Source organism: Schistocerca americana, chromosome 1, assembly GCF_021461395.2.
Source record: "Schistocerca americana isolate TAMUIC-IGC-003095 chromosome 1, iqSchAmer2.1, whole genome shotgun sequence".
Lineage (NCBI taxonomy): Eukaryota > Metazoa > Arthropoda > Insecta > Orthoptera > Acrididae > Schistocerca > Schistocerca americana.
The window spans coordinates 778,706,702-778,728,812 of NC_060119.1; the positions used below are offsets into that span (position 1 = coordinate 778,706,702).

At 38.7% G+C, this 22,111-nt stretch overlaps 1 protein-coding gene across 1 annotated transcript in view; it reads left to right on the forward strand.

Annotated features, from left to right (window-relative positions):
* The window catches only part of LOC124594163 (transient receptor potential cation channel subfamily A member 1), a 208,368-nt gene that overhangs the window by 101,826 nt on the left and 84,431 nt on the right, over window positions 1–22,111 (forward strand). The window contains exons 13-14 of the mRNA XM_047132522.1: window positions 16,184–16,294; window positions 17,026–17,133. Coding sequence (XP_046988478.1) covers window positions 16,184–16,294; window positions 17,026–17,133 — 219 coding nt within the window. The remainder of the gene's footprint in view (window positions 1–16,183; window positions 16,295–17,025; window positions 17,134–22,111) is intronic.

The following is a 22,111-nucleotide window of genomic DNA, read 5'->3' on the forward strand; positions in this document are numbered from 1 at the left end:
CCAAACCACCTTCCCTACCCTCTGGCTCCTACCTATGTAACCGCCACCGATGTAAAACCTGTCCCATGCACCCTCCCACCACCACCTACTCCAGTCCTGTAACCTGGAAGGTGTACTCGATCAAAGGCAGAACCATGTGTGAAAGCACCCACGTGATTTACCAACTGACCTGCCTACACTGTGAAGCTTTCTATGTGGGAATGACCAGCAACAAACTGTCCATTTGCATGAATGGACACAGGCAGACAGTGTTTGTTGGTAATGAGGATCACCCTGTGGCTAAACATGCCTTGGTGCATGGCCAGCACATCTTGGCACAGTGTTACACCATCCGGGTTATCTGGATACTTCCCACTAACACCAACCTGTCAGAACTCCGGAGATGGGAACTTGCCCTTCAGTGTATCTTCTCTTCTCATTATCCGCCAGGCCTCAATCTCCGCTAATTTCAATTTGCCCCGTGGTATGTTTCCCTAGGAAAACATTCCACGTGGGAAAAATATATCTAAAAACAAAGATGATGTGACTTACCAAACGAAAGCGCTGGCACATCGATAGACACACAAACAAACACAAACATACACACAAAATTCAAGCTTTCGCAACAAACTGTTGCCTCATCAGGAAAGAGGGAAGGAGAGGGAAAGACGAAATGATGTGGGTTTTAAGGGAGAGGGTAAGGAGTCATTCCAATCCCGGGAGCGGAAAGACGGGTATACACTCGCACACACTCACATATCCATCCACACATATATAGACACAAGCAGACATATTTAAAGACTTTAAATATGTCTGCTTGTGTCCGTATGTGTGTGGATGGAATGTGTGTGTGTGCGAGTGTATACCCGTTCTTTTTTCCCCCTAAGGTAAGTCTTTCCGCTCCCAGGATTGGAATGATTCCTTACCTTCTCCCTTAAAACCCACATCCTTTCGTCTTTCCCTCTCCTTCCCTCTTTCCTGATGAGGCAACAGTTTGTTGCAAAAGCTTGAATTTTGTGTGTATGTTTGTGTTTGTTTGTGTGTCTATCGACGTGCCAGCACTTTCGTTTGGTAAGTCACATCATCTTTGTTTTTGATATATATATATATATATATATATATATATATATATATATATATATATATATATATATATATATATATATATGTGTGTGTGTGTGTGTGTGTGTGTGTGTGTGTGTGTGTTTGTGTGTTCAGTGCCCTTCATGTCATCAGTTTAGTACTTGACTTTTGTTACACATGTTATGTACGATGTGAAATTTGGCAGTTAATTGTTTTCCACTCATCGCACATACCATATATTTTTAATGATGTCACTCCATTTTATTGATTCTGTGGCAAAGATATATTGTGGATCATAAGCTTAACTATTTTACAATTGTTTTAACAAACCGATTTTACTTCTGCTGTTTGGTCTTTGTACACTTGTTTTTAATTTGCCAGCCCTTTGGAGGACACTACCATCTAATTCTTATTTTGACATTGGTTTACCAATGATAGAAGCCTATTTCTCTTCTGAAGATAACAGTTTAAACTGTCAAAACTGGTAACGTTAACCAAATAAAGTTTTTCCTGTGTAGCTGATGACTGAGTTTTTATCTTTTATTTGACCTGCTAGGGGTTCTCAGTTAACTGGCCTGCAATAGTGGCTCCATTCCTGCTGTAGGTGCCAGATGCTTCCGACATTCATATATTGATCATTCATTTACGTGTCTGGCAAGGTTACTAAATTGGTGTGTAGAGCTGGTATCTATGTGACCAGTGCAGGGTAGTCCAGGGCGGACTTAGCTGGGAGTTGGGCAGTGATGTAACAGAAGGCTCCTGGAAGACATGTGAGGCCATCAGTGGAAATGGTGCTGGACCTGGAGCTTCTTAGATAGATCTGGACACTTTTTGGTGTGAAGGAATCCCTGCAGGATGCAGCGGGTGTGGTGATTCAGTTGCCGGTAGAGCCACATTGATGCACATTGGCACATCCCGCAACACAGGATGGAAGGAATGACCAGGTAGCCATTGTTCAGGACCCAGGAGTTGAAAAGTCTACAATGTGACTGCAATGGCAGAAAAAGTGAACCCTACAGGACCCACACTGGGCACCCATGTAGAACAAAATGGCCACATATGCTTCAAAGATGGACAGAGGAGATCCAGAGAAATCCTGGTTCATAAGTATCCTGTGAGGACATCATGAAGAAACTCTGCCTTGCTTCAAGCATCGAAGGGTGTAGACCAGCTCATTTGAGGATTTATGGAAAGGAGGTGTGGTCAAAAGATGAATACCATTGAGAGTGTAAAACTGTCAGAATTCAGCCACTGTGACTTGGGGACTGTTGTCAGTCACTAGCAAGCAGGGTGCACCCTTTATTGCAAAGATCCACTGCAAGACTCCCATTATGGCTGTTGTTGTCAGCTGGAGGCAGCCAACATAAATGAAGTGGGAGGGGTTGACAATAATTAACCATGTGGATCCTGTAAGTGGCCTGAAAAGTTGGCATGAACTCAGTCCCACAGCCATTGTGATATTGACCATGGGGAGAATGAGTGAGGTGGATCTGGTTGCAAAATCATCTTCCATACAAGGCCATGCTAGTTGCTTACCACTAGAAATACCCCATTTGGATCGTTGCATGAGCTGAAGCACCTAGAAAATTGCAGAGACGATGGTACACTGCACAACACTGTTTGTCATATTCTGTAAGCAGCACCATACCTTGCCAAACATGAAGCTGGTACCACTGACTTTTTTTATATATAAAAGAGAGAGAGAGAGAGAGAGCAAAGGCCAGGTGAATCTGCATTGCAGAGCTTGGGAGACCATCCTAACTGGATGTATTGGAGGGTTCATTGGAGAAGTGGGTCTCATCAAGATGCTATAGCAACATCCCAGGAACATATAGAGAACTCATCAACAATTGCTCCAGCTGGTTGTATAACTGAAGGTAAACTGTTTCTTGCCAGTTAAATTCAGAACTCAGACCTGGAAAGCAAGATAGCACATCTGCACTACAGAGCTGAGCAGATGTGCAATACCACTTGGAATATTGTAAATTTGCCAAATAAAGAGCCCAACAAAGAATAAAATGCACAAAATACTCTGGAAGTTTAACTTTGGGTCCAGAAAGTTACACAGACAGTTTGTGGCCAGTGACAAAATGAAATTTGAGACCATATAAAAAAATGCAAAATTTACTGTTGCTAGAAATGTTGGCCAATAGGCCTTTTCTAGTCTGAGAGTAATGCTCTTGAGCTGAAGTAAGTTATCATGATTGACCTCTCCATTCCATCATCTGATACTCGTATGTGAGACAGAACCACTCTGACACTGTGTGGGGAGCCATCTGTGGCCAACATCAGTGGCAAGTGGGGCTGTTAAGTCATAAGGCAGGGTGTTAATTGGAGGGCAGATTTTAACTTAAGAAAATCCTGATTGTACTTTTCAGACCATTGAGAACAGGTGGGTCATGGAGGCTGCCTGGAGAATAAATTGGTCATAGTAGTACACTCCTCCCAGAAATACTTGAAGATCCTTAACAGACTGAGGTGCAGGCATATTCCAAATAGCCTGTACATAGCCTAAATAATGGACTAAAGGCTGGAAAGAGGTACATTTGGGAAAGTTACACTCAAGTCTTTTCTGTATATGGCCTACAAAAACCAAATACAGATTGCGCAAACATTTCTCTATTGTGTGATCCATTATCAGAACAACATCAAAGTGACTCACACACACCTCTGCAAAACTGTGGGTGCACTAGCCATGGGGTGGAGGGGGGGGGACACCTGTTACATTGATACAGTCTGAACAGAAACCGAAAGCTTCTGTGAGTCCTAGCTAGAAGGCAATTAAAAATACATTTTTGCAAAGTCAGTTTTGGAGAATAGCTTATCTCCTGAAAGTTTAGTAAACAGCTGACCCAAACCAAGTAAGGGATAAGAATTCATGACCACCTGAGAATTAATGGTTTGCTTGAAGGCTCCAAGCAACTGGAAAGTCCCAGCTATCCTGAGCTCTATTAATGATGAATCCCACTGACTGTAGCAGGTGGGAGACAAAACTTGTTGTTATTCAAATTTATTGACTTCAATCTTAATCTGATTCTTAACAGCCAATGGAATAGGGGAGGCTTTCCAAAAATCTTGGATTTGCTGTTGGTTTTAAGACAACATGAGCCTGGAAGTCAACTGCTTCCCCCAGACCAGGTTCAAAAAATGGCACATATTGCATGTGCAATGTATCAGTGTTGGCACAAGATACTGAAAAGCTGAGGCACGTATGATGTATGATGTAAAGAAAGTCTAAAAGCAGAATATGCAATGACACCCAATATAGTCTCGACCAACGAATCTGCCAAAACAAAGAAAGACAATGATTCATATACCTGATTAAAACTGACCATTATTTGCACACAACTCCAAAGAGGCACTTCATGGTGGATGTATGCCCACAAGTTTGGTTACTCTGTACCGAGCAAGAGAGTGACCAAACTAAAGTACACGGACTGGTTAATGACTAGGATTAATGTGCCAGTACTGAAAAGAAAGGTCACTGGAATGTTTTATACTGTTGCATGTAACAAAATTTTGTGCAGTGTTAATACCTAACCACTGCTGGAAATGTTATTAATTTTCATCAGTTGGGGCCACTGCTTTGTGCTCACCACACTTCAGCATATTTCCACAATGTGACCTTTACATAAACCCTTGTAATACTTATCATCATAATGCAGTCTCATGTAGAAGGCAAGGAAGAACAGTCCACCCAACCGGAAAACCATGTGTTTGTGTCAGGAAAGATACCTATCACTAGTCCATAATTGTAGAGAACATTACTGGATGGCCACCATGAAATGGAACCTCTTTACCATTTTAAAGTCTCTTTACAGAAATGTGGTGCTCTGAATCACCATGGCTCTGAGCAGTTTTGGAAATGTCGAAGATAATAAAAAAAAATTGTTGCTCCACTTGTATTTCAAATATGCATACGTTTCACAGCACATCAGCCAGGAAAGGATCATATTGTCTTCGAGCTTGTTATGCATTCCTCGTTGTCCGGGCTAAGCGACTCACTGCATCACAAATTAAATGTTCCATGTATTATTTACCAAATGCACATGTGAATTTACATTTTTTACTCACCCCTGCAATTCCTCAATCCTAACTGCATAATTTAAAGCATCTGACTTGTGATGTAAAAATTCTAGACTTGCTGCTACCTCACACATTTTGTTGGAAAAGTACTCCAAAAATAAAGCTAATACATCAGACTGTGGTAACTCCAGCAGATCAAACAATGGAGCTAAGTTTGACCAAGAAATATTACTGCGCTTTTGTAGACAGCAACAGGTCCATTGATAATCTGGACATTTGACATCAATTGCTTGAAAATGCAGTGTGAAATATTTTTTGACATACTTATTTGTCTTCATGATCCTCATTAAATGGCTGAAATACCAGGGTGGTTGGCAGCACTTGTTGATGCCGCTGCTACTCGCAGTGCAGTTTTAGCCATTGTTTCTTCGAACTAGTTAAGCATTTGAGTAAGTCCCGATGCTGTTGTTTTTGGTTTAGCTGTTGCTGCTATTGTTCCTGTGCTTATGTTAAGTACTTGATCAAGTTGTGGTGCTGCTCTTGCTACAGCTTAAGAACTGTGGTGACCATGGTAACATGTGTTGAAAGAAAATTGCAACCTTCTCATTGCCAATCTTGTAACACTCATTTTAAGCCACAACCATAATTAACATAAATAATCAAATAACTAATTAGTCCATGAATGAAGCAGAAACTGTTCATGAAAGAATCTTCATCAGGGTCACAATAGAAACTATTTGGAGGTTACTTCAAAGTAGAAGGTTAAATTGCAGCATGAACAGCTCGTTAACACGTATTTTGTAAGCAAAATTCTATGTAGGCAAGAGCTGCTGCTAACCACAAGTTCAAGAGTTACTGCATTAAACACACAGTACACTACTGGCACTGTGTAGCCCAGTTGTAGAGACTGTTGAATAACAGTTAAATGAGACAGAGACCACTAGTGGTTGAACTTTTATTCTGCCTACTTCACATGGTTATGTGACTAAGGTCAGTCACAGTGGCATTGTAGGCAGCCTCACTAGATGTATGTGATATTACATATATTGATCAATCATTTGTACATTTGGTAAGCTTACTAAAGCAATAGTGTGAAAACGACTTTCTAAAGCAATAGTGTGAAGAAGATAGATATGTCCGGTCACATTAAATGTTTTGTTGATTGGTAGCCCAGATTTTGTACTCCTTCCTTACATCACTGAAGCACCTTCTTTGTATATGTCACATTTATTTTATTTATGTGTTTTCCATGAGACAGTTTTCTAATAAATATAAAGTTTCACTGTCATATTTGTGGTAGGCCATCTTCTTTCTACAGGCAATGATTCTCATTAATACCCTAGTGCCATAAGGTTTATTTTGTCATCTTTTTCTGTGCTTTGTACATATAATTTTCCCTATATATTTTCATCTAATCACTGAACTGTGTGCAATCACTGAACTTCATGTAATCAGTAAACAATAGATCTAGATACCCCAAGCAGATATATGGCTGAGATAATAACTGCACTAACTAACACAGTACATAGGTCAATATGACCCCAAGACAATGACAGCTGTACTGATAGACTAGAATGCTTCAAAAGATATTTAATATAAACAGAAGACAAAGTCATCATGCTAGAGATAAGTCAGAAAATAACCTCCAAAAATGAGGCCATATAGTGAGGATGTTCATATTATTTTGTCCAACCCTGTGGAAAAATAAATATGGAGAATTATTGTGTTCTTGTACATCTGCTGTTGTGACGTTTCTACTGTGGTAATTACAAATCAGTGGAATGCTCAAGTTTATATAAAAATATGCAAAACATAAATCTGAAGAGATATTTCTAGTTGTCTATTTATAAACAAGCATTATAGCATAATTTAATTTACTTTGTTGTATATACTCTTTGGATAGTGTCAGTTTTAAATTAATTATCTTTTAACTTCAAAGTAGTGCAACTAAAAATGTGATTGTGATCCTTGTAAACTGTTAACTTCGCACTTATCTGTGTAGCATTTGTTTCACTTGCCTTCTCTTACTTCCCAACCACAATCCTAATTTCTTTTCTTTTGTTCTGTTATAGATGCAATCCCCATGTAGTTCATGGAAGTGCTTTATAATTTCTCTTATACTTTCTTGAATCATTTTGTTGTTTGGAGTGAAAGTAAATTTCTGTTCCAATTCTTGTAAATTCTTTTTTACTGGTGTCTGCCTGTCAAGAATACTTCCAAATTTCTTACTGTCTTCTTTTAATGAAAATGACTGAGTGTATTATAAAGTACACTGTGGCACATTTGTGGAGAGTTTCCAATTTTTACTTACAAAATGGCAGGGAAGTATTATGCCGGAAAGCATCTAAGGATTTCATACCAAGGAGCAGACAATACAAGAAGAAAATAAAACTAAAGAAATCAAACAGTGGAAAATCCAGGATGGAATGTAACAATATTATGAAAAAAAAAGTTGCCACTCACCATACAGCACAGATGCTGAGTCGCTCATAGGCATGACAAAAATTCTGTCACAAATAGAGCTTTTGGCTCGTAAGGCCTTCGTCAAAAATAGATTACAGACACAGACATGCACACTCATGTACATGCAAGTCATCTAGTTTTGATGAAGACCTTACTGGCCAAAAGCTACATTTGTGACAGTCTTTTTGTTGTGCCTATTTGCGACTCAGAATCTCCACTAAATGATGAGTGGCAACTTTTGTTTCCATAATATTGTTAATAATAAAGAAAATTACATGCTCATAATTGTTGAGGAGTGAGTACCTGTCGAATAATAAGTGGTGAGAAAATAGTCACCAAATAGAGGGAAGACATTGAGGGACTGAAACTAGAAACATAGGTCAGATATAAAATAGAGATCAACAACAGAAGGAAAGAAGAGATTTGTGACAGAGAAGAAGCAGCCAAAGAAAAAGACAATGTAAAAGGTGTGACCACAAAATGAGGAACTAAGTAAATGTGTTGAAATCAGATGATGGCGACAGGAAGTGGGACATAAGAAGGAAAAGGGGAAGCACAAGAAATGGATATGTGATTCAGAAAGGAAAGTATCTCATTTAAAACTGAATAGCACTTATTTTAAAATAAAGAGAGTTATCTGTTCTATTGTCAATAAAGGTCACATATCTATTAAACTCCACTGATGTTTATAATCAATATTTAAAGGTTAACAATTCTAAAACCTACAGAAGAAAAAGTCACTGAAGCATCAATACAGTGTAACAGACAATTATTAACAGAAGAATCACAGACCATAAATGAGATATTATGTTGAATAAAGCTAAAAAAATGCTTGAAACTATATATTTTATCACCCAGAGTACTTAGAGAATTATATTTCCCAAAACATGAGTTGTGTTATGAAATGTTCGTTACATATTCCTCATGAAAATGCAATTGTGGAGTTTCAATGGAGTGACTGAAATGCAGCAAAATGAAGGAATGGAACAGCTCATGGCAAAGATCTGGCTAATGCAATCACTGTGACTTGTGCAGTGCAGATACACTAAAAATGATATAGCATGTTCACATGTTACCCTTGTCAAGTGCACATACTGCTTCATACACTACATTTTAAACACTTTATTCAAACTCCACATTTGTACTTCGATGACAAATAAGGGAAGAACATACACCAACTCAATAATTTCTATTTTGGGCTGTGTGACTCAGTAAACACTGCATGTGTTGTTTCAAGCATATGTTTAGCTTTCTGACAAATAATACCTCATTTATGACTTGTAAATCTACTAGTCATAATTGTCTGTTACAATGTTGTTTTTTCGGTGACCTATGCTTCTATATTTATTAGAATTGTTAACATTCAAACATTGATTGTACACAAATGCAGAGTTTAACAGATAAATTACCTTGACAGGTAAACTCTGTATTTAAAAATCATTCTTATTCTATTTTAGTTGTTCAAGCTGAAAAAAAAATTTGAGAAGAGAGATGATTAATCTAAGTTGGACTTATGCTTGGTTGAAGTAGAGGATAGAGGATACACTGCTGGCCAATTTCACACTTCCACAATTTTGGAGATACTGGAAATCCCCCCCCCCCTCCCCCCCCCCCCCTTGCCGTTGGTGAGGAGGCTTGTGTGCCTCAGCGATACAGATAGCCGTACCGTAGGTGCAACCACAACGGAGGGGTATCTGTTGAGAGGCCAGACAAACATGTGGTTCCTGAAGAGGGGCAGCAGCCTTTTCAGTAGTTGCAAGGACAACAGTCTGGATGATTGACTGATCTGGCCTTGTAACACTAACCAAAACGGCCTTGCTGTGCTGGTACTGCGAACGGCTGAAAGCAAGGGGAAACTACAGCCGTAATTTTTCCCGAGGGCATGCAGCTTTACTGTATGGTTAAATGATGATGGCGTCCTCTTGGGTAAAATATTCCGGAGGTAAAATGGTCCCCCATTCGGATCTCCGGGCGGGGACTACTCAAGAGGGTGTCATTATCAGGAGAAAGAAAACTGGCGTTCTACGGATCGGAGTGTGGAATGTCAGATCCCTTAATCGGGCAGGTAGGTTAGAAAATTTAAAAAGGGAAATGGATAGGTTAAAGTTAGATATAGTGGGAATTAGTGAAGTTCGGTGGAAGGAGGAACAAGACTTCTGGTCAGGTGACTACAGGGTTATAAACACAAAATCAAATAGGGGTAATGCAGGAGTAGGTTTAATAATGAATAGGAAAATAGGAATGCGGGTAAGCTACTACAAACAGCATAGTGAACACATTATTGTGGCCAAGATAGATATGAAGCCCACGCCTACTACAGTAGTACAAGTTTATATGCCAACTAGCTCTGCAGATGACGAAGAAATTGAAGAAATGTATGATGAAATAAAAGAAATTATTCAGATTGTGAAGTGAGACGAAAATTTAATAGTCATGGGTGACTGTAATTTGGCAGTAGGAAAAGGGAGAGAAGGAAACATAGTAGGTGAATATGGATTGGGGGTAAGAAAAGAAAGAGTAAACCGCCTGGTAGAATTTTGCACAGAGCACAACTTAATCATAGCTAACACTTGGTTTAAGAATCATGAAAGAAGGTTGTATACATGGAAGAAGCCTGGAGATACTGACAGGTTTCAGATAGATTATATAATGGTAAGACAGAGATTTAGGAACCAGGTTTTAAATTGTAGACGTTTCCAGGGGCAGATGTGGATTCTGACCACAATCTCTTGGTTATGACCTGTAGATTAAAACTGAAGAAACTGCAAAAAGGTGGGAATTTAAGGAGATGGAACCTGAATAAACTGACTAAACCAGAGGTTGTACAGAGTTTTAGGGAGAGCATAAGGGAACAATTGACAGGAATGGGGGGAAAGAAATACAGTAGAAGAAGAATGGGTAGCTTTGAGGTATGAAGTAGTGAAGGCAGCAGCGGATCAAGTAGGTAAAAAGACAAGGGCTAGTAGAAATCCTTGGGTGACAGAAGAAATACTGAATTTAATTGATGAAAGGAGAAAATATAAAAATGCAGTAAATGAAGCAGGCAAAAAGGAATACAAACGTCTCAAAAATGAGATCAACAGGAAGTGCAAAATGGCTAAGCAGGGATGGCTAGAGGACAAATGTAAGGATGTAGAGGCTTATCTCACTAGGGGTAAGATAGATACTGCCTACAGGAAAATTAAAGAGACCTTTGCAGAGAAGAGAACCACTTCTATGAATATCAAGAGCTCAGATGGAAACCCAGTTCTAAGCAAAGAAGTGAAAGCAGAAAGGTGGAAGGAGTATATAGAGGGTCTATACAAGGGCGATGTACTTGAGGACGATATTATGGAAATGGAAGAGGATGCAGATGAAGATGAAATGGGAGATACGATACTGCGTGAAGAGTTTGACAGAGCACTGAAAGACCTGAGTCGAAACAAGGCCCCGGGAGTAGACAACATTCCATTAGAACTACTGACAGCCTTGGGAGAGCCAGTCCTGACGAAACTCTACCATCTGGTGAGCAAGATGTATGAAACAGGTGAAATACCCTCAGACTTCAAGAAGAATATAATAATTCCAATCCCAAAGAAAGCAGGTGTTGACAAATGTGAAAATTACCGAACTATCAGTTTAATAAGTCACAGCTGCAAAATACTAATGCGGATTCTTTACAGACGAATGGAAAAACTAGTAGAAGCTGACCTCGGGGAAGATCAGTTTGGATTCCGTAGAAATGTTCCGACACATGAGGCAATACTGACCCTACGACTTATCTTAGAAGCTAGATTAAGGAAAGGCAAACCTACGTTTCTAGAATTTGTAGACTTGGAGAAAGCTTTTGAAAACGTTGACTGAAATATGCTCTTTCAAATTCTGAAGGTGTCAGGGGTAAAATACAGTGAGCGAAAGGCTATTTACAATTTGTACGGAAAACAGATGGCAGTTGTAAGAGTCGAGGGACATGAAAGGGAAGCAGTGGTTGGGAAGGGAGTGAGACAGGGTTGTAGTCTCTCCCCAATGTTATTCAATCTGTAAATTGAGCAAGCAGTGAAGTAAACAAAAGAAAAATTCAGAGTAGGTATTAAAATCCATGGAGAAGAAATAAAAACTTTGAGGTTCACCGATGACATTGTATTTCTGTCAGAGACAGAGACAGCAAAGGACTTGGAAGAGCAGTTGAATGGAATGGACAGTGTCTTGAAAGGAGGGTATAAGATGAACATCAACAAAAGCAAAACGAGGATAATGGAATGTAGTCGAATTAAGTTGGGTGATGCTGAGGGAATTAGATTAGGAAATGAGACACATAAAGTAGTAAAGGAGTTTTGCTATTTGGGGAGCAAAATAACTGATGATGGTCGAAGTAGAGAGGATATCAAATGTACACTGGCAATGGCAAGGAAAGCGTTTCTGAAGAAGAGAAATTTGTTAACATCGAGTATAGATTTAAGTGTCAGGAAGTCATTTCTGAAAGTATTTGTATGGAGTGTAGCCATGTATGGAAGTGAAACATGGACAATAAATAGTTTGGACAAGAAGAGAATAGAAGCTTTCAAAATGTGGTGCTACAGAAGAATGCTGAAGATTAGATGGGTAGATCACGTAACTAATGAGGAAGTATTGAATAGGATTGGGGAGAAGAGAAGTTTGTGGCACAAATTAACTAGAAGAAGGGTTCGGTTGGTAGGACATGTGTTGAGGCATCAAGGGATCACCAATTTAGTATTGGAGGGCAGTGTGGAGGGTAAAAATCGTAGAGGGAGACCAAGAGATGAATACACTAAGCAGATACAGAAGGATGTAGGTTGCAGTAGGTACTGGGAGATGAAGCAGCTTGCACAGGATAGAGTAGCATGGAGAGCTGCATCAAACCAGTCTCAGGACTGAAGACCACAACAACAACAACAAGGATTTAATGACCCAATTATTTTTACCACTATTGGAGCCATATAGTGAATCGTTACCATTACTCTCACCATTGTTAATATACATTTCTGTTCAAGTGTGTAGTCAAATATTCACCATTCCTAATGTGAGGAAGGGCAACGGGTTGAGGGGTGATACAGAAAAAAATGTGATGGAGTTTTGAAAAGTTTCTAATGAGGAAGAGGTTGCCAGAACCAAAGAATGTGATAGGGAAATGTTTCACAATTTCACAATCCAGAGAAGTTTTTTATTGTAAGGAGGATTTATATGGCATGATTTACAAAGCAGCCACTGAAATTAAACACATTGTGCTGTGCAAAGTACCCCTAACAAAGTAGCCCTTGGACACATTGTTATTTATTTGTTTACTTATTGTCCATGTACTCTACCTGGTATTTTCTAGCTGAGAGCATTGTACATATCATACAGTTTTATATACAAACAGGTTGTACAGCATACTGTAATATCTACAGAAGTGCCAATAACAGATCACATTATCATGCCTAATATGGTGTAGAAAGCCCACTGGCATTCAAAATGCCTTCCAGTCATTTGAGAATTGATGAATACAGGGTTATATAGTTTTCAAGGGAATCTTATACCATCCTTCCTTCAAAGCAGTAGGAAGTTCAGTTCATGATAATAGAGGTAGATAGTGACCATGCATCCTTCTCTCCAAAGTTGACCATAAATACTCAACAGTAGTGAGGTCTGGTGACTGTGGTGCCCAGGGGAGATGGGACATCCTCATCCTCACAAAACCAGTCCTGGCTGATGCGAGCTGTGTGAACGAAAGGACTTGATCAACCAAAATTGTCACATAATTTTCGGCAGTAATGTGACCTTGCAGAGTAGCCACAGGGCCTATGGAATACTGTGATATGGCTGCTCAAATCATCACCAAATCCCCACCATGTTTTGTTCTTGAGATGTAAGTTCAGCCAGACATTGCGAAACAAGACTCATATGACCAAACAACAATCTTCGATTACTCCATAGTTCAGGTTTTATGGCTTCAGGACTATGTTTCCCTGTTGCAGATATTTGAATCCCTGGTGAGTGGTTTTGGAATTACAGTTCACCTTCCTATTCCCTGCTTATAGAGCTCCTGTTGTGTTGTTTTGATGCTGACAGGATTCATGAGTATGACATTCAGTTCTGCAGTGACTTTTGCAGCTGTCATCCTATTATTTTTTGTCACAGTCCTCTTCAATGACCATCTGTCACAATCACGTAACATAAACTACCACCTGTGTTGTGACTTAGCAGATGATGTTTATCCACTTTCCCTGTATGCAGTATTGACCTTTAGTACAGTGCCTCTTGAGACTCCAAACACTTTGGCTATCTTGGTTACAGAAGCAGGCACCATATGAGCACCAACAATTTGTCCTTATTCAAAATCACCTAGCTCTGGCATAACACCCCCACAGCTACACAGAACACTGTTCTAACCATGACTGTCACTTCTAATGTACTGAGGACATTGCAGAGTTTCATTTGTTATAAGAAACAATAGCACAACCTGCAGATTTGGCTAGTCTCTGCAATTGTGTTCAAGCATGTGTTTCTCGTGGTGCTTTCATATTTTTGTCCAACACTTGTGTGTTATGATTGCATTTGATTTAATAAGATATTGGTACTAATTACAGTTATTGTAAAAATATAGTTACACTCAAATACAGAATCATATTCTCAAAACATAAAACAGGGCTTAATTGTTGAATATTTTCCATTTGAATACTTCCTTTACTGAGCTATGTAGTTTACTTCTGCCTTCTTCCTTGGTCCACTCATTCTCAGTTTGAGGTTTCATTGCCTTACTTTGAATTTTTAGCTCATTGATATTGGATCATCATATATGTCCTTATGAAGACACTCTCTCTCTCTCTCTCTCTCTCTCTCTCTCTCTCTCTCTCTCTCTGTCCTCCATAGATGATAGAAAAGAACTGCTGTGTGAGTATAGGTTCACTGCAAATAGTCCTGAAAACCTGCTCATCCACAAAATCTGCTGTTTGGAAATTAAGGTGGTCTCTAAACTTATCTTTTTTAAATCGAGAGCTCCAGAAATCTCATTTGAAACCAATTTTTTGAATGAAAGACAAGGAAAACATCAGTTTTTAGTATATGAACATTCTAATGCATATAGTAAAGAGCTCATTTCTTAGTTTAAACAATGGAAAATAATGGATGGAATAACAACAATTGGAAATGATAGATTGCTACTCACTACATAGAGGAAACGTTGAGTCAGAGACAGGCACAATGAAAAAAAAATGTTTTATTTATTCAGGTATTGGACTATATTCTTTATCAGAAGAGAGAATAGCAACAAAGGACACTAACAGAGAATAGTAACAAAAGGACTTAGTCCAATAGCTACATGCAAACAGCTTGCTTCTTCGTTGTGCCTGTCTGCAGCTCAGTGCTGCCTCTATCTGCTGAGAAGCAACCTATTTTTTCCAGTTGATTTTGTTTCTTAGTTTATTTTATTTTTTGTCTCAGATCTTCAGTGCCAGAGGGAGAGAAAAAACATTTAGTGTTTGTTTCTTACAGCTTTTCTGTTTTCCTTCCATTTCCTTTTAAATCATCAGGTTTATAACTAGTCTATTAAAATTCTTAATTACAGTTATACTTTATATGTTCAAATATTGAATTATGAAGTCATGAAACATTGATTACCTTAATATTTCCATAGACATTTTCACTACTTTTTTCCAGTCCTGATTTTCATTCATTTCAGATTTTAATTTCCATCGCTTCATGTAAAAAGTAATGGGTGAATAATGAACGATATAGGCTATAATGTTTCATGTTCTGCATTCACTATTCACCTGTAACATGTAAATCTTTCCTGTAAATTGTTACTAGTGCAAATACTTTATATTTTTGTATGAATATGAAGAACATCAATTAATAAGTAGTAACCCAGTCTACAACATTGGCTATGCCATATTCATGTGACATGTCCCTCATGATTATGTACCTTACAGCCTGAGGATAATTGTTTGCAAGTGAATAGTCAAAAACATAATTTTTGTAACTAGGCTGTTTTTTCCTTATAATGACTATAGCATTTTGTGCAAAAAGCATCATGCTTCAGTAGTTACATACTACACAGTTGAACCAGGCTTTACAGTCTTTGTGTATTGTATAGCTCAATTTCTATTTTGTTACACTTACCAACCCATCATTTCTCTACATTTATGTTGCTCCATTTAAATACATAATGTAATTTGGGAGAACATACGATGAAACAATGAGATATTTAGCTCTCTAAATCAGTGACTCATGCTGCAGAAAAGAATTGACCTGTAATTACTGGAAAAGAGTGGGAAACTACAATCTTTTACTCCAAACACAAGTAGTGAAATAATCAGAAATGTGCTCTGTTTTTAAATTTATATTTTTGTAGCATTTTTACTGAAAGTTTTGTGTGTTTTTGATGTTGTGTGATTAACAAATTATTTTCAAATTTAGATGAAGGCTGTATAATGTAAATCTGTCACAGGCATTGCAGCACCAAAGTTATGATTCAAGTGATTCTGATACACAATATTGATGCAATTCATAGTTCTCTCTTTTCTCCCCTGCTTTGTTGTATATAAAACCTGCAAGTGTAAATGATGTAACATACACAAATATTGATGACAAAGATGTGAAGTGTAGATTCTCAAGTTGTCACTATCTTTTCCTCATGATTTACTAACGTCTACAGATCAAATACAACTTCTCGTGCCTGAAGTGTCCTTCAGTGTATGCACAGGTGGATGAAAAAACTGGTGATGCACTTCTCATTTCAAAGCCAATTCCTCTGTCGGCACTTAATGTAAGTTCTTCATAGGGTTCCTCCTCTGCATGGAAAGACGCAACAAAAGCCGTTTCTTCAGGTTGCCTAGATACTCATCTCTGTCAGAGAATGGTTTTCCAGTTTGCAAGTAATAGTGTAATGCTGGTCATGTGTATTTAATTAAAACTTCTCATCAATAAAATACATTTTCTCTGATCAACAAAATTGTAAAGAGGGGTAACACAGTAAGACCTGTTTGTTGGTGGTATTTTAGAAATGGTATGCCACACAGAGCCTTTGATATGTGTTGTGTTATCTGCTTTACTGTGGAAGTGTAGGAATAAAAACAGTATACATGTATCTTTAACTAACTCTTATGTAAATGAACCAGTATCTGATTTGTTAGTGGTGTAGGTGGCTGTGCAAAAACATTAAATGCAGTGTATAGTTAGGGATAGGTAATTTATAATTAAACGCAAATAAATAAAATTTTTGGGCTCCACTGCAGGATTAATGTTTACATGAAAAGGTTATTAAATGCTGAATTATGAATAGCACAACTGACAATACACTATTACTTGCAGCATCATTATATGTCTGCTTTAGCCTGTCTGCTTCTTAGTTGTACAGTAACCAATGCAGTAGAGCTGCCAAATGCTGCATCTGTATCTGTGTTACCCTCATTAACTGGAATGCCAATCCTGTCCTCTAAGTAGAATTTTAGCTGAATGTTAGTTAGAAGAAAAAAACATGTTATGTATTGTGTGCAGATAAAGTATAACTTCGAATACTACCAATACTCACGTGAGAAGATCGCTAAACAGAGGGAGCTGTTGAAAGATGAAAAATGGACTCCTCCTCCCTTAAGTACTGTCAATGTAAGTATGCCTTTTTTCTTTTGCTGGAGAATACATCATATGAATCTGTAAGTGCTTTAATCTCTCATAAAACGTCTTGTAGATATAGAGCTGCTTGATGATATTAAACATTAAACTGCATGGACATTTTGCTGTTATTATATTTTGTAAGGAATGTATTCATAACATTTATACTTACTCCAAAGTAAGGAAACTAGAATATTAGTAGCACTAAAAATCATTGTAAGATGTATTGTGACATGATTTTATTTTCTCTACATATTCAATCATTTTGTTGAGAAAGAGGATCAGCAGGAATCACATTTGTTGATGCATAACTATTGCATATTGAATTATACAGATCCTAGAGGTCATCTGAGACATCATATTGAACCAAATTTTATTATCATTTTACATATCTGAGAGATCATTTGGGGCACTGTAAGGGTGAGTACAGTTAGGATACACAACAAATTATTAATTGTTGTAGCATTACATATATCAATATATATCAGAATAAATATTTACAAGGCATTTACTACTCAAAAATAAAGTTAGGGTACACACATACACAACAAGTTATTAATTGTTGAGGCATTACCTATATCAGTATATTACAGATATAAATATTTACAAGGCATTTGCAACACAAAAGTAAAGTATGACTTACGTTACTTCTCACTGATGAATCACATCCTAATGCTCCTAGTTCAATAACAAACACTTGTTACAATCACACCATTTTCTTGGCCTCAATTAGAAACTCAGCAACTTCATAAGGACCCAGTTTAATAGAAAATCTTTGATTTTTCTTTATAATTATTGATCTAGTAGCTCATTTATAAACTAGGCTAAGACATTGAAGAAGTTAGTTGATTTGTTTGTAAAATGCCTCTTTTTTAAATTTATTTACAGTGGAATGATTCTAGGTCATGTTTGTTTATGATATTGTACTTACAACACATATCATACTTCTGGTGTTTACAACAGTTCTCCTTGATTTACATTACACACAGCAAGCTAGATAATGATGTGAGAGTCATAATCTTTAGTTTTCTTATACTAGCTAGGTCTTCAAAGAGATATGGATGCCATGCTAAAAATAGGGCAAATATACCTTTACTAATTTTACATACTACTTTATTTGTGTGATTATCTCAAGGCAGTTTGGAATCAATTGCTGTCCAAAAGAAATTTACAACACTTAATTCCTGTTGAAATTGTTTTAGGGTCTCTACTATGGAGCTGTTATAGCCATTTTCAATAGCTGTTTGTTTTATTATTTCAAGTTCTTGATCACATTTATCTTCTGAGAGTGGTAGTTGGATAGCTCTATTAATCATGTACCAGAATGCTGCCATTTTGTGTGCTGCAGGGTGGCAAGAGGAGTTGTGGATTGGGTATGTGTTGTGCTGTATCTTGATTGAGACAAAGGGAATTTGCATTACACAAACCTTTCTCAGTATCACCAATCCATCCATCTCATATTTCAATATCTCTATTATTTTTTATGTTATGCAGACAGCTAGATCAGTGACAAATAACTTCATGTATATGGTCCCGTTATGGTGTATGACAAGTCATCAATTTAAATAATGATGATAATAATAAGACTGGTACTAGTCCTGAACCTTGAGGGATAGTTGCATGCACTGACAAATACCCAGACTCTGTACCATTTACAACAATCTCTGCATTCTACTATTTAAATATTTTTCTAATACAACAGCATTTTCTGTAAGGCTAAACTGCTGTTTATTTAATAACATCTTGTGGTACATAGTGTCAGAAACATTTGAAAAGTCAAAAATCTGTCCTAAACCCATGTTCTGCTATCTATTTGCTTGGATGCACTGTGTCAAAAATGACATTAACTATACACATTCATAATCTGACCCAAACTGACAATTAATGAACATCTTTTTATCTTCAAAGTGATTACAGTTTGTTTATTTGGTACATCTTCAATTACTTTTGGTATCAGTGGAACTATTGACACAGGTCTGTAATTGTCACAAATTGAGAGGAGATTTTTGTTATGAAATGGGGTAACTTCTACATATTTCAGTTTACATGGGTACTGATCTTCCAGAATGTGTGCATTCACTACATGTTTCAGTACTTCTGCTAGGTGAAATGATACACATTTTAACATTGCTGTACTTAATCAGTAAATATTACTACTGATGCTGTCTTTTTCAACACATCGGAGAGATCTTGCTCATCAATTGATCTAAAACTAACTTGCTGCAGTATTTTCCAAAAAAAAAATTCATGTGGCCAGATAGCTGTGTTTTACGTGTTCATGTCTCTGTTATTTCCTGTACCGTATCAATGAAAATATTGAAATACATATCACTCAGATTGCTGTATTCTGTCTGCTTACCCCTTTTGTTCTAAACTCATTATTAATTTTCTTCACATTTTGGCTCAAATTCTATTTACAGATGCAAGTATTATTGCAACTTCTTTTTTAGGATCTTATTTTTTTAGGTCTGACTAAATCTTTTCTGTTCACTGCTTAACATTTCTTTATGACGTAACAATCTGTACTGCTATATCAATCATAATACTGATCATACATTCTATATAGTGTAGATGCTGAGTCGCAGATAGGCACAACAAAAAGACTCAAAAAATGAGCTTTCTGCCAACAAGGCCTTTGTCAAAAGTAGACAACAAACAGACACACACACACACACACACACACACACACACACACACACACACACACAGGCACATGCGAGCACACTCAAATGCCGCTCACACACATGACCACAGTCTGCCAGCTGAAGCCAGACTATGAGCAGCAGCACGTCATGGGAGAGGCAATCGGGTAGGGATTAGGAGCGGGCTGGGACAGGGAGGGGTAGCAGGATACGTGAGGGGTACTGTAAAGTGGTGCTAGTGGGAGTGATACAGGGATGGTGTGGAGAGATGGTATGACAACTAGGTGCAGTTGGGAGGTTAGGCGGAGGGCAAGGGAGAGAGCAAGGGTAACGGAGAAGGAGACTGGGTGCATTGGTGGAATAGAGGACTGTCTAATGCTGGAATGGGAATGGGGAAGGGGCTATATGGGTAAGGACAATGACTAATGAAGGTTGAGGCTGGGAGGGCTTTGGGAACATAGGCTATATTGCAGGAAGAGTTCCCACCTGTGCAGTTCAGAAAAGCTGATGTTAGTGGGAAGGATCCAGATGGCACAGGCAGTGAAGCAGCCATCGAAATGAAGAATGTCATGTTGGACGGCATGCTCAGAAACAGGGTGGTCCAGTTGTTTCTTGGCCACAGTTTGTCAGTGGCCATTCATGTGGGCAGACAGCTTGTTGGTTGTCATGCCTACATAGATGCAGCACAGTGGTTGCAGCTTAACTTGTAGACCACACGACTGGTTCCACAGGTAGCCTACCTTTGATGGGATAGGTGATGTTAGTGACTGGACTGGAGTAGTTGGTAGTGGGAGGATGTATGAGACAGTCTAGGTCTGTTACAGGGGTATGAGCCATGAGGTAAGGGACTGGGAGCAGGGATTGTGTTGTGGCCATTCATACAGGCAGATGGCATGTTGGTTGTCATGCCCACATAGAATGCAGCACTGTGTTTGCGGCTTGGCTTCTAGATCACATGACTGGTTTCACAGGTAGCCCTGCCTTTGATGGAATAGGTGATGTTTGTGACCAGACTGGAGTAACTGGTGGTGGGAGGATGTATGGGACAGGTCTTGCATCTAGATTTGTTACAGGGATATGAGCCATGAGGCAAGGGGTTGGGAGTGGGGGTTGTGTAGAGATGGATGAAAATGTTGTGTAGGTTCTGTGGGCAGTGGATTACCATTGTGGGAGGTGTGGAAAGGATAGTAGACAGGGCATTTCTCAGTTCAGGGCATGATGAGAGGTAGGCGAAACCATGGTGGAGCATGTAATTGTTGCTCCAGTCCTGGGTGGTACTGAGTCATAAGGGGACTGCTCCTCTTTGGCCAGACAGTGGGGAGCTGTTGGGTGACTGGAAAGATAAAGCACAGGAGATCTGTTTTTGTACAAGATTGGGAGGGTAATTACTACATGGACATGACAACCAACAAGCTGCCTGTCTGCATGAATGGCCACCGATCAACTGTGGGCAAGAAACAACTATACCACCCTTTTGCTGAGCATGCAAACCAATACAAAGTTCTTCATTTCAGTGACTGCCTCACAGCCTCTGCCATCTGGATCCTTCCCACCAACACCAGCTTTTCTGAATTGTGCTGATGGGAATTCCCACTGCAGCAATATATCCTACGTTCCCATAACCCTTCTGGCCTCAATCTTCATTAGTCATTTTCCTTACCTATCTAACCCCTTCCCTGTTCCCATTTCCAGCAGTACACAACTCTCTATTCCCTCCAATGCACCCAGACTTTTCAGTTCCTCTCCTTTTCTGCTACCCCCACTCTCTCCACAGCCCTCCTTCTATACTCCCTACTGCACCTAGCTGCCCTACCCTCTCTCCACCTAATCTCTGCATGCTCCCCACTTTACCATCCCCCACCCCTACCTTGCTATCCCAGTCCCTCCCCAGCCCAGTCTCCTCACCGCCATCCAGTTGCCTGTCCCATCATTCATTTCTGCTCGTAGTCTGCCTTCAGGTGCCAGAGACTGTAGTCGTGTGTGTGTGAGTTGCATTTGTGTGAGAGTTGTGTTTGCATGAGTGTGTGTGTGCTCGTGTGTTTTTGTTGTCTCGTTTCAACAAAGGCCTTTTTGGCTGAAAGCTCATTTTGTAACAGTCATTTGTTGTGCCTACCTGCAACTCTGCATCTCTGCTGTATGGTGTGTAGCAACTATCCTTTACATAATATTGTTACATTCCATCCTGGATTTCACATTGTTTGATCATACATTCTCCTTTTCTTCAGTACTCCTTCATCATACACATTATTACATTTATTTATCTTTTCCTCACGTAATGGTTTACAAGGAGATACACACTATAGGGCTCAAACCAGAAGTTATTTATGTAT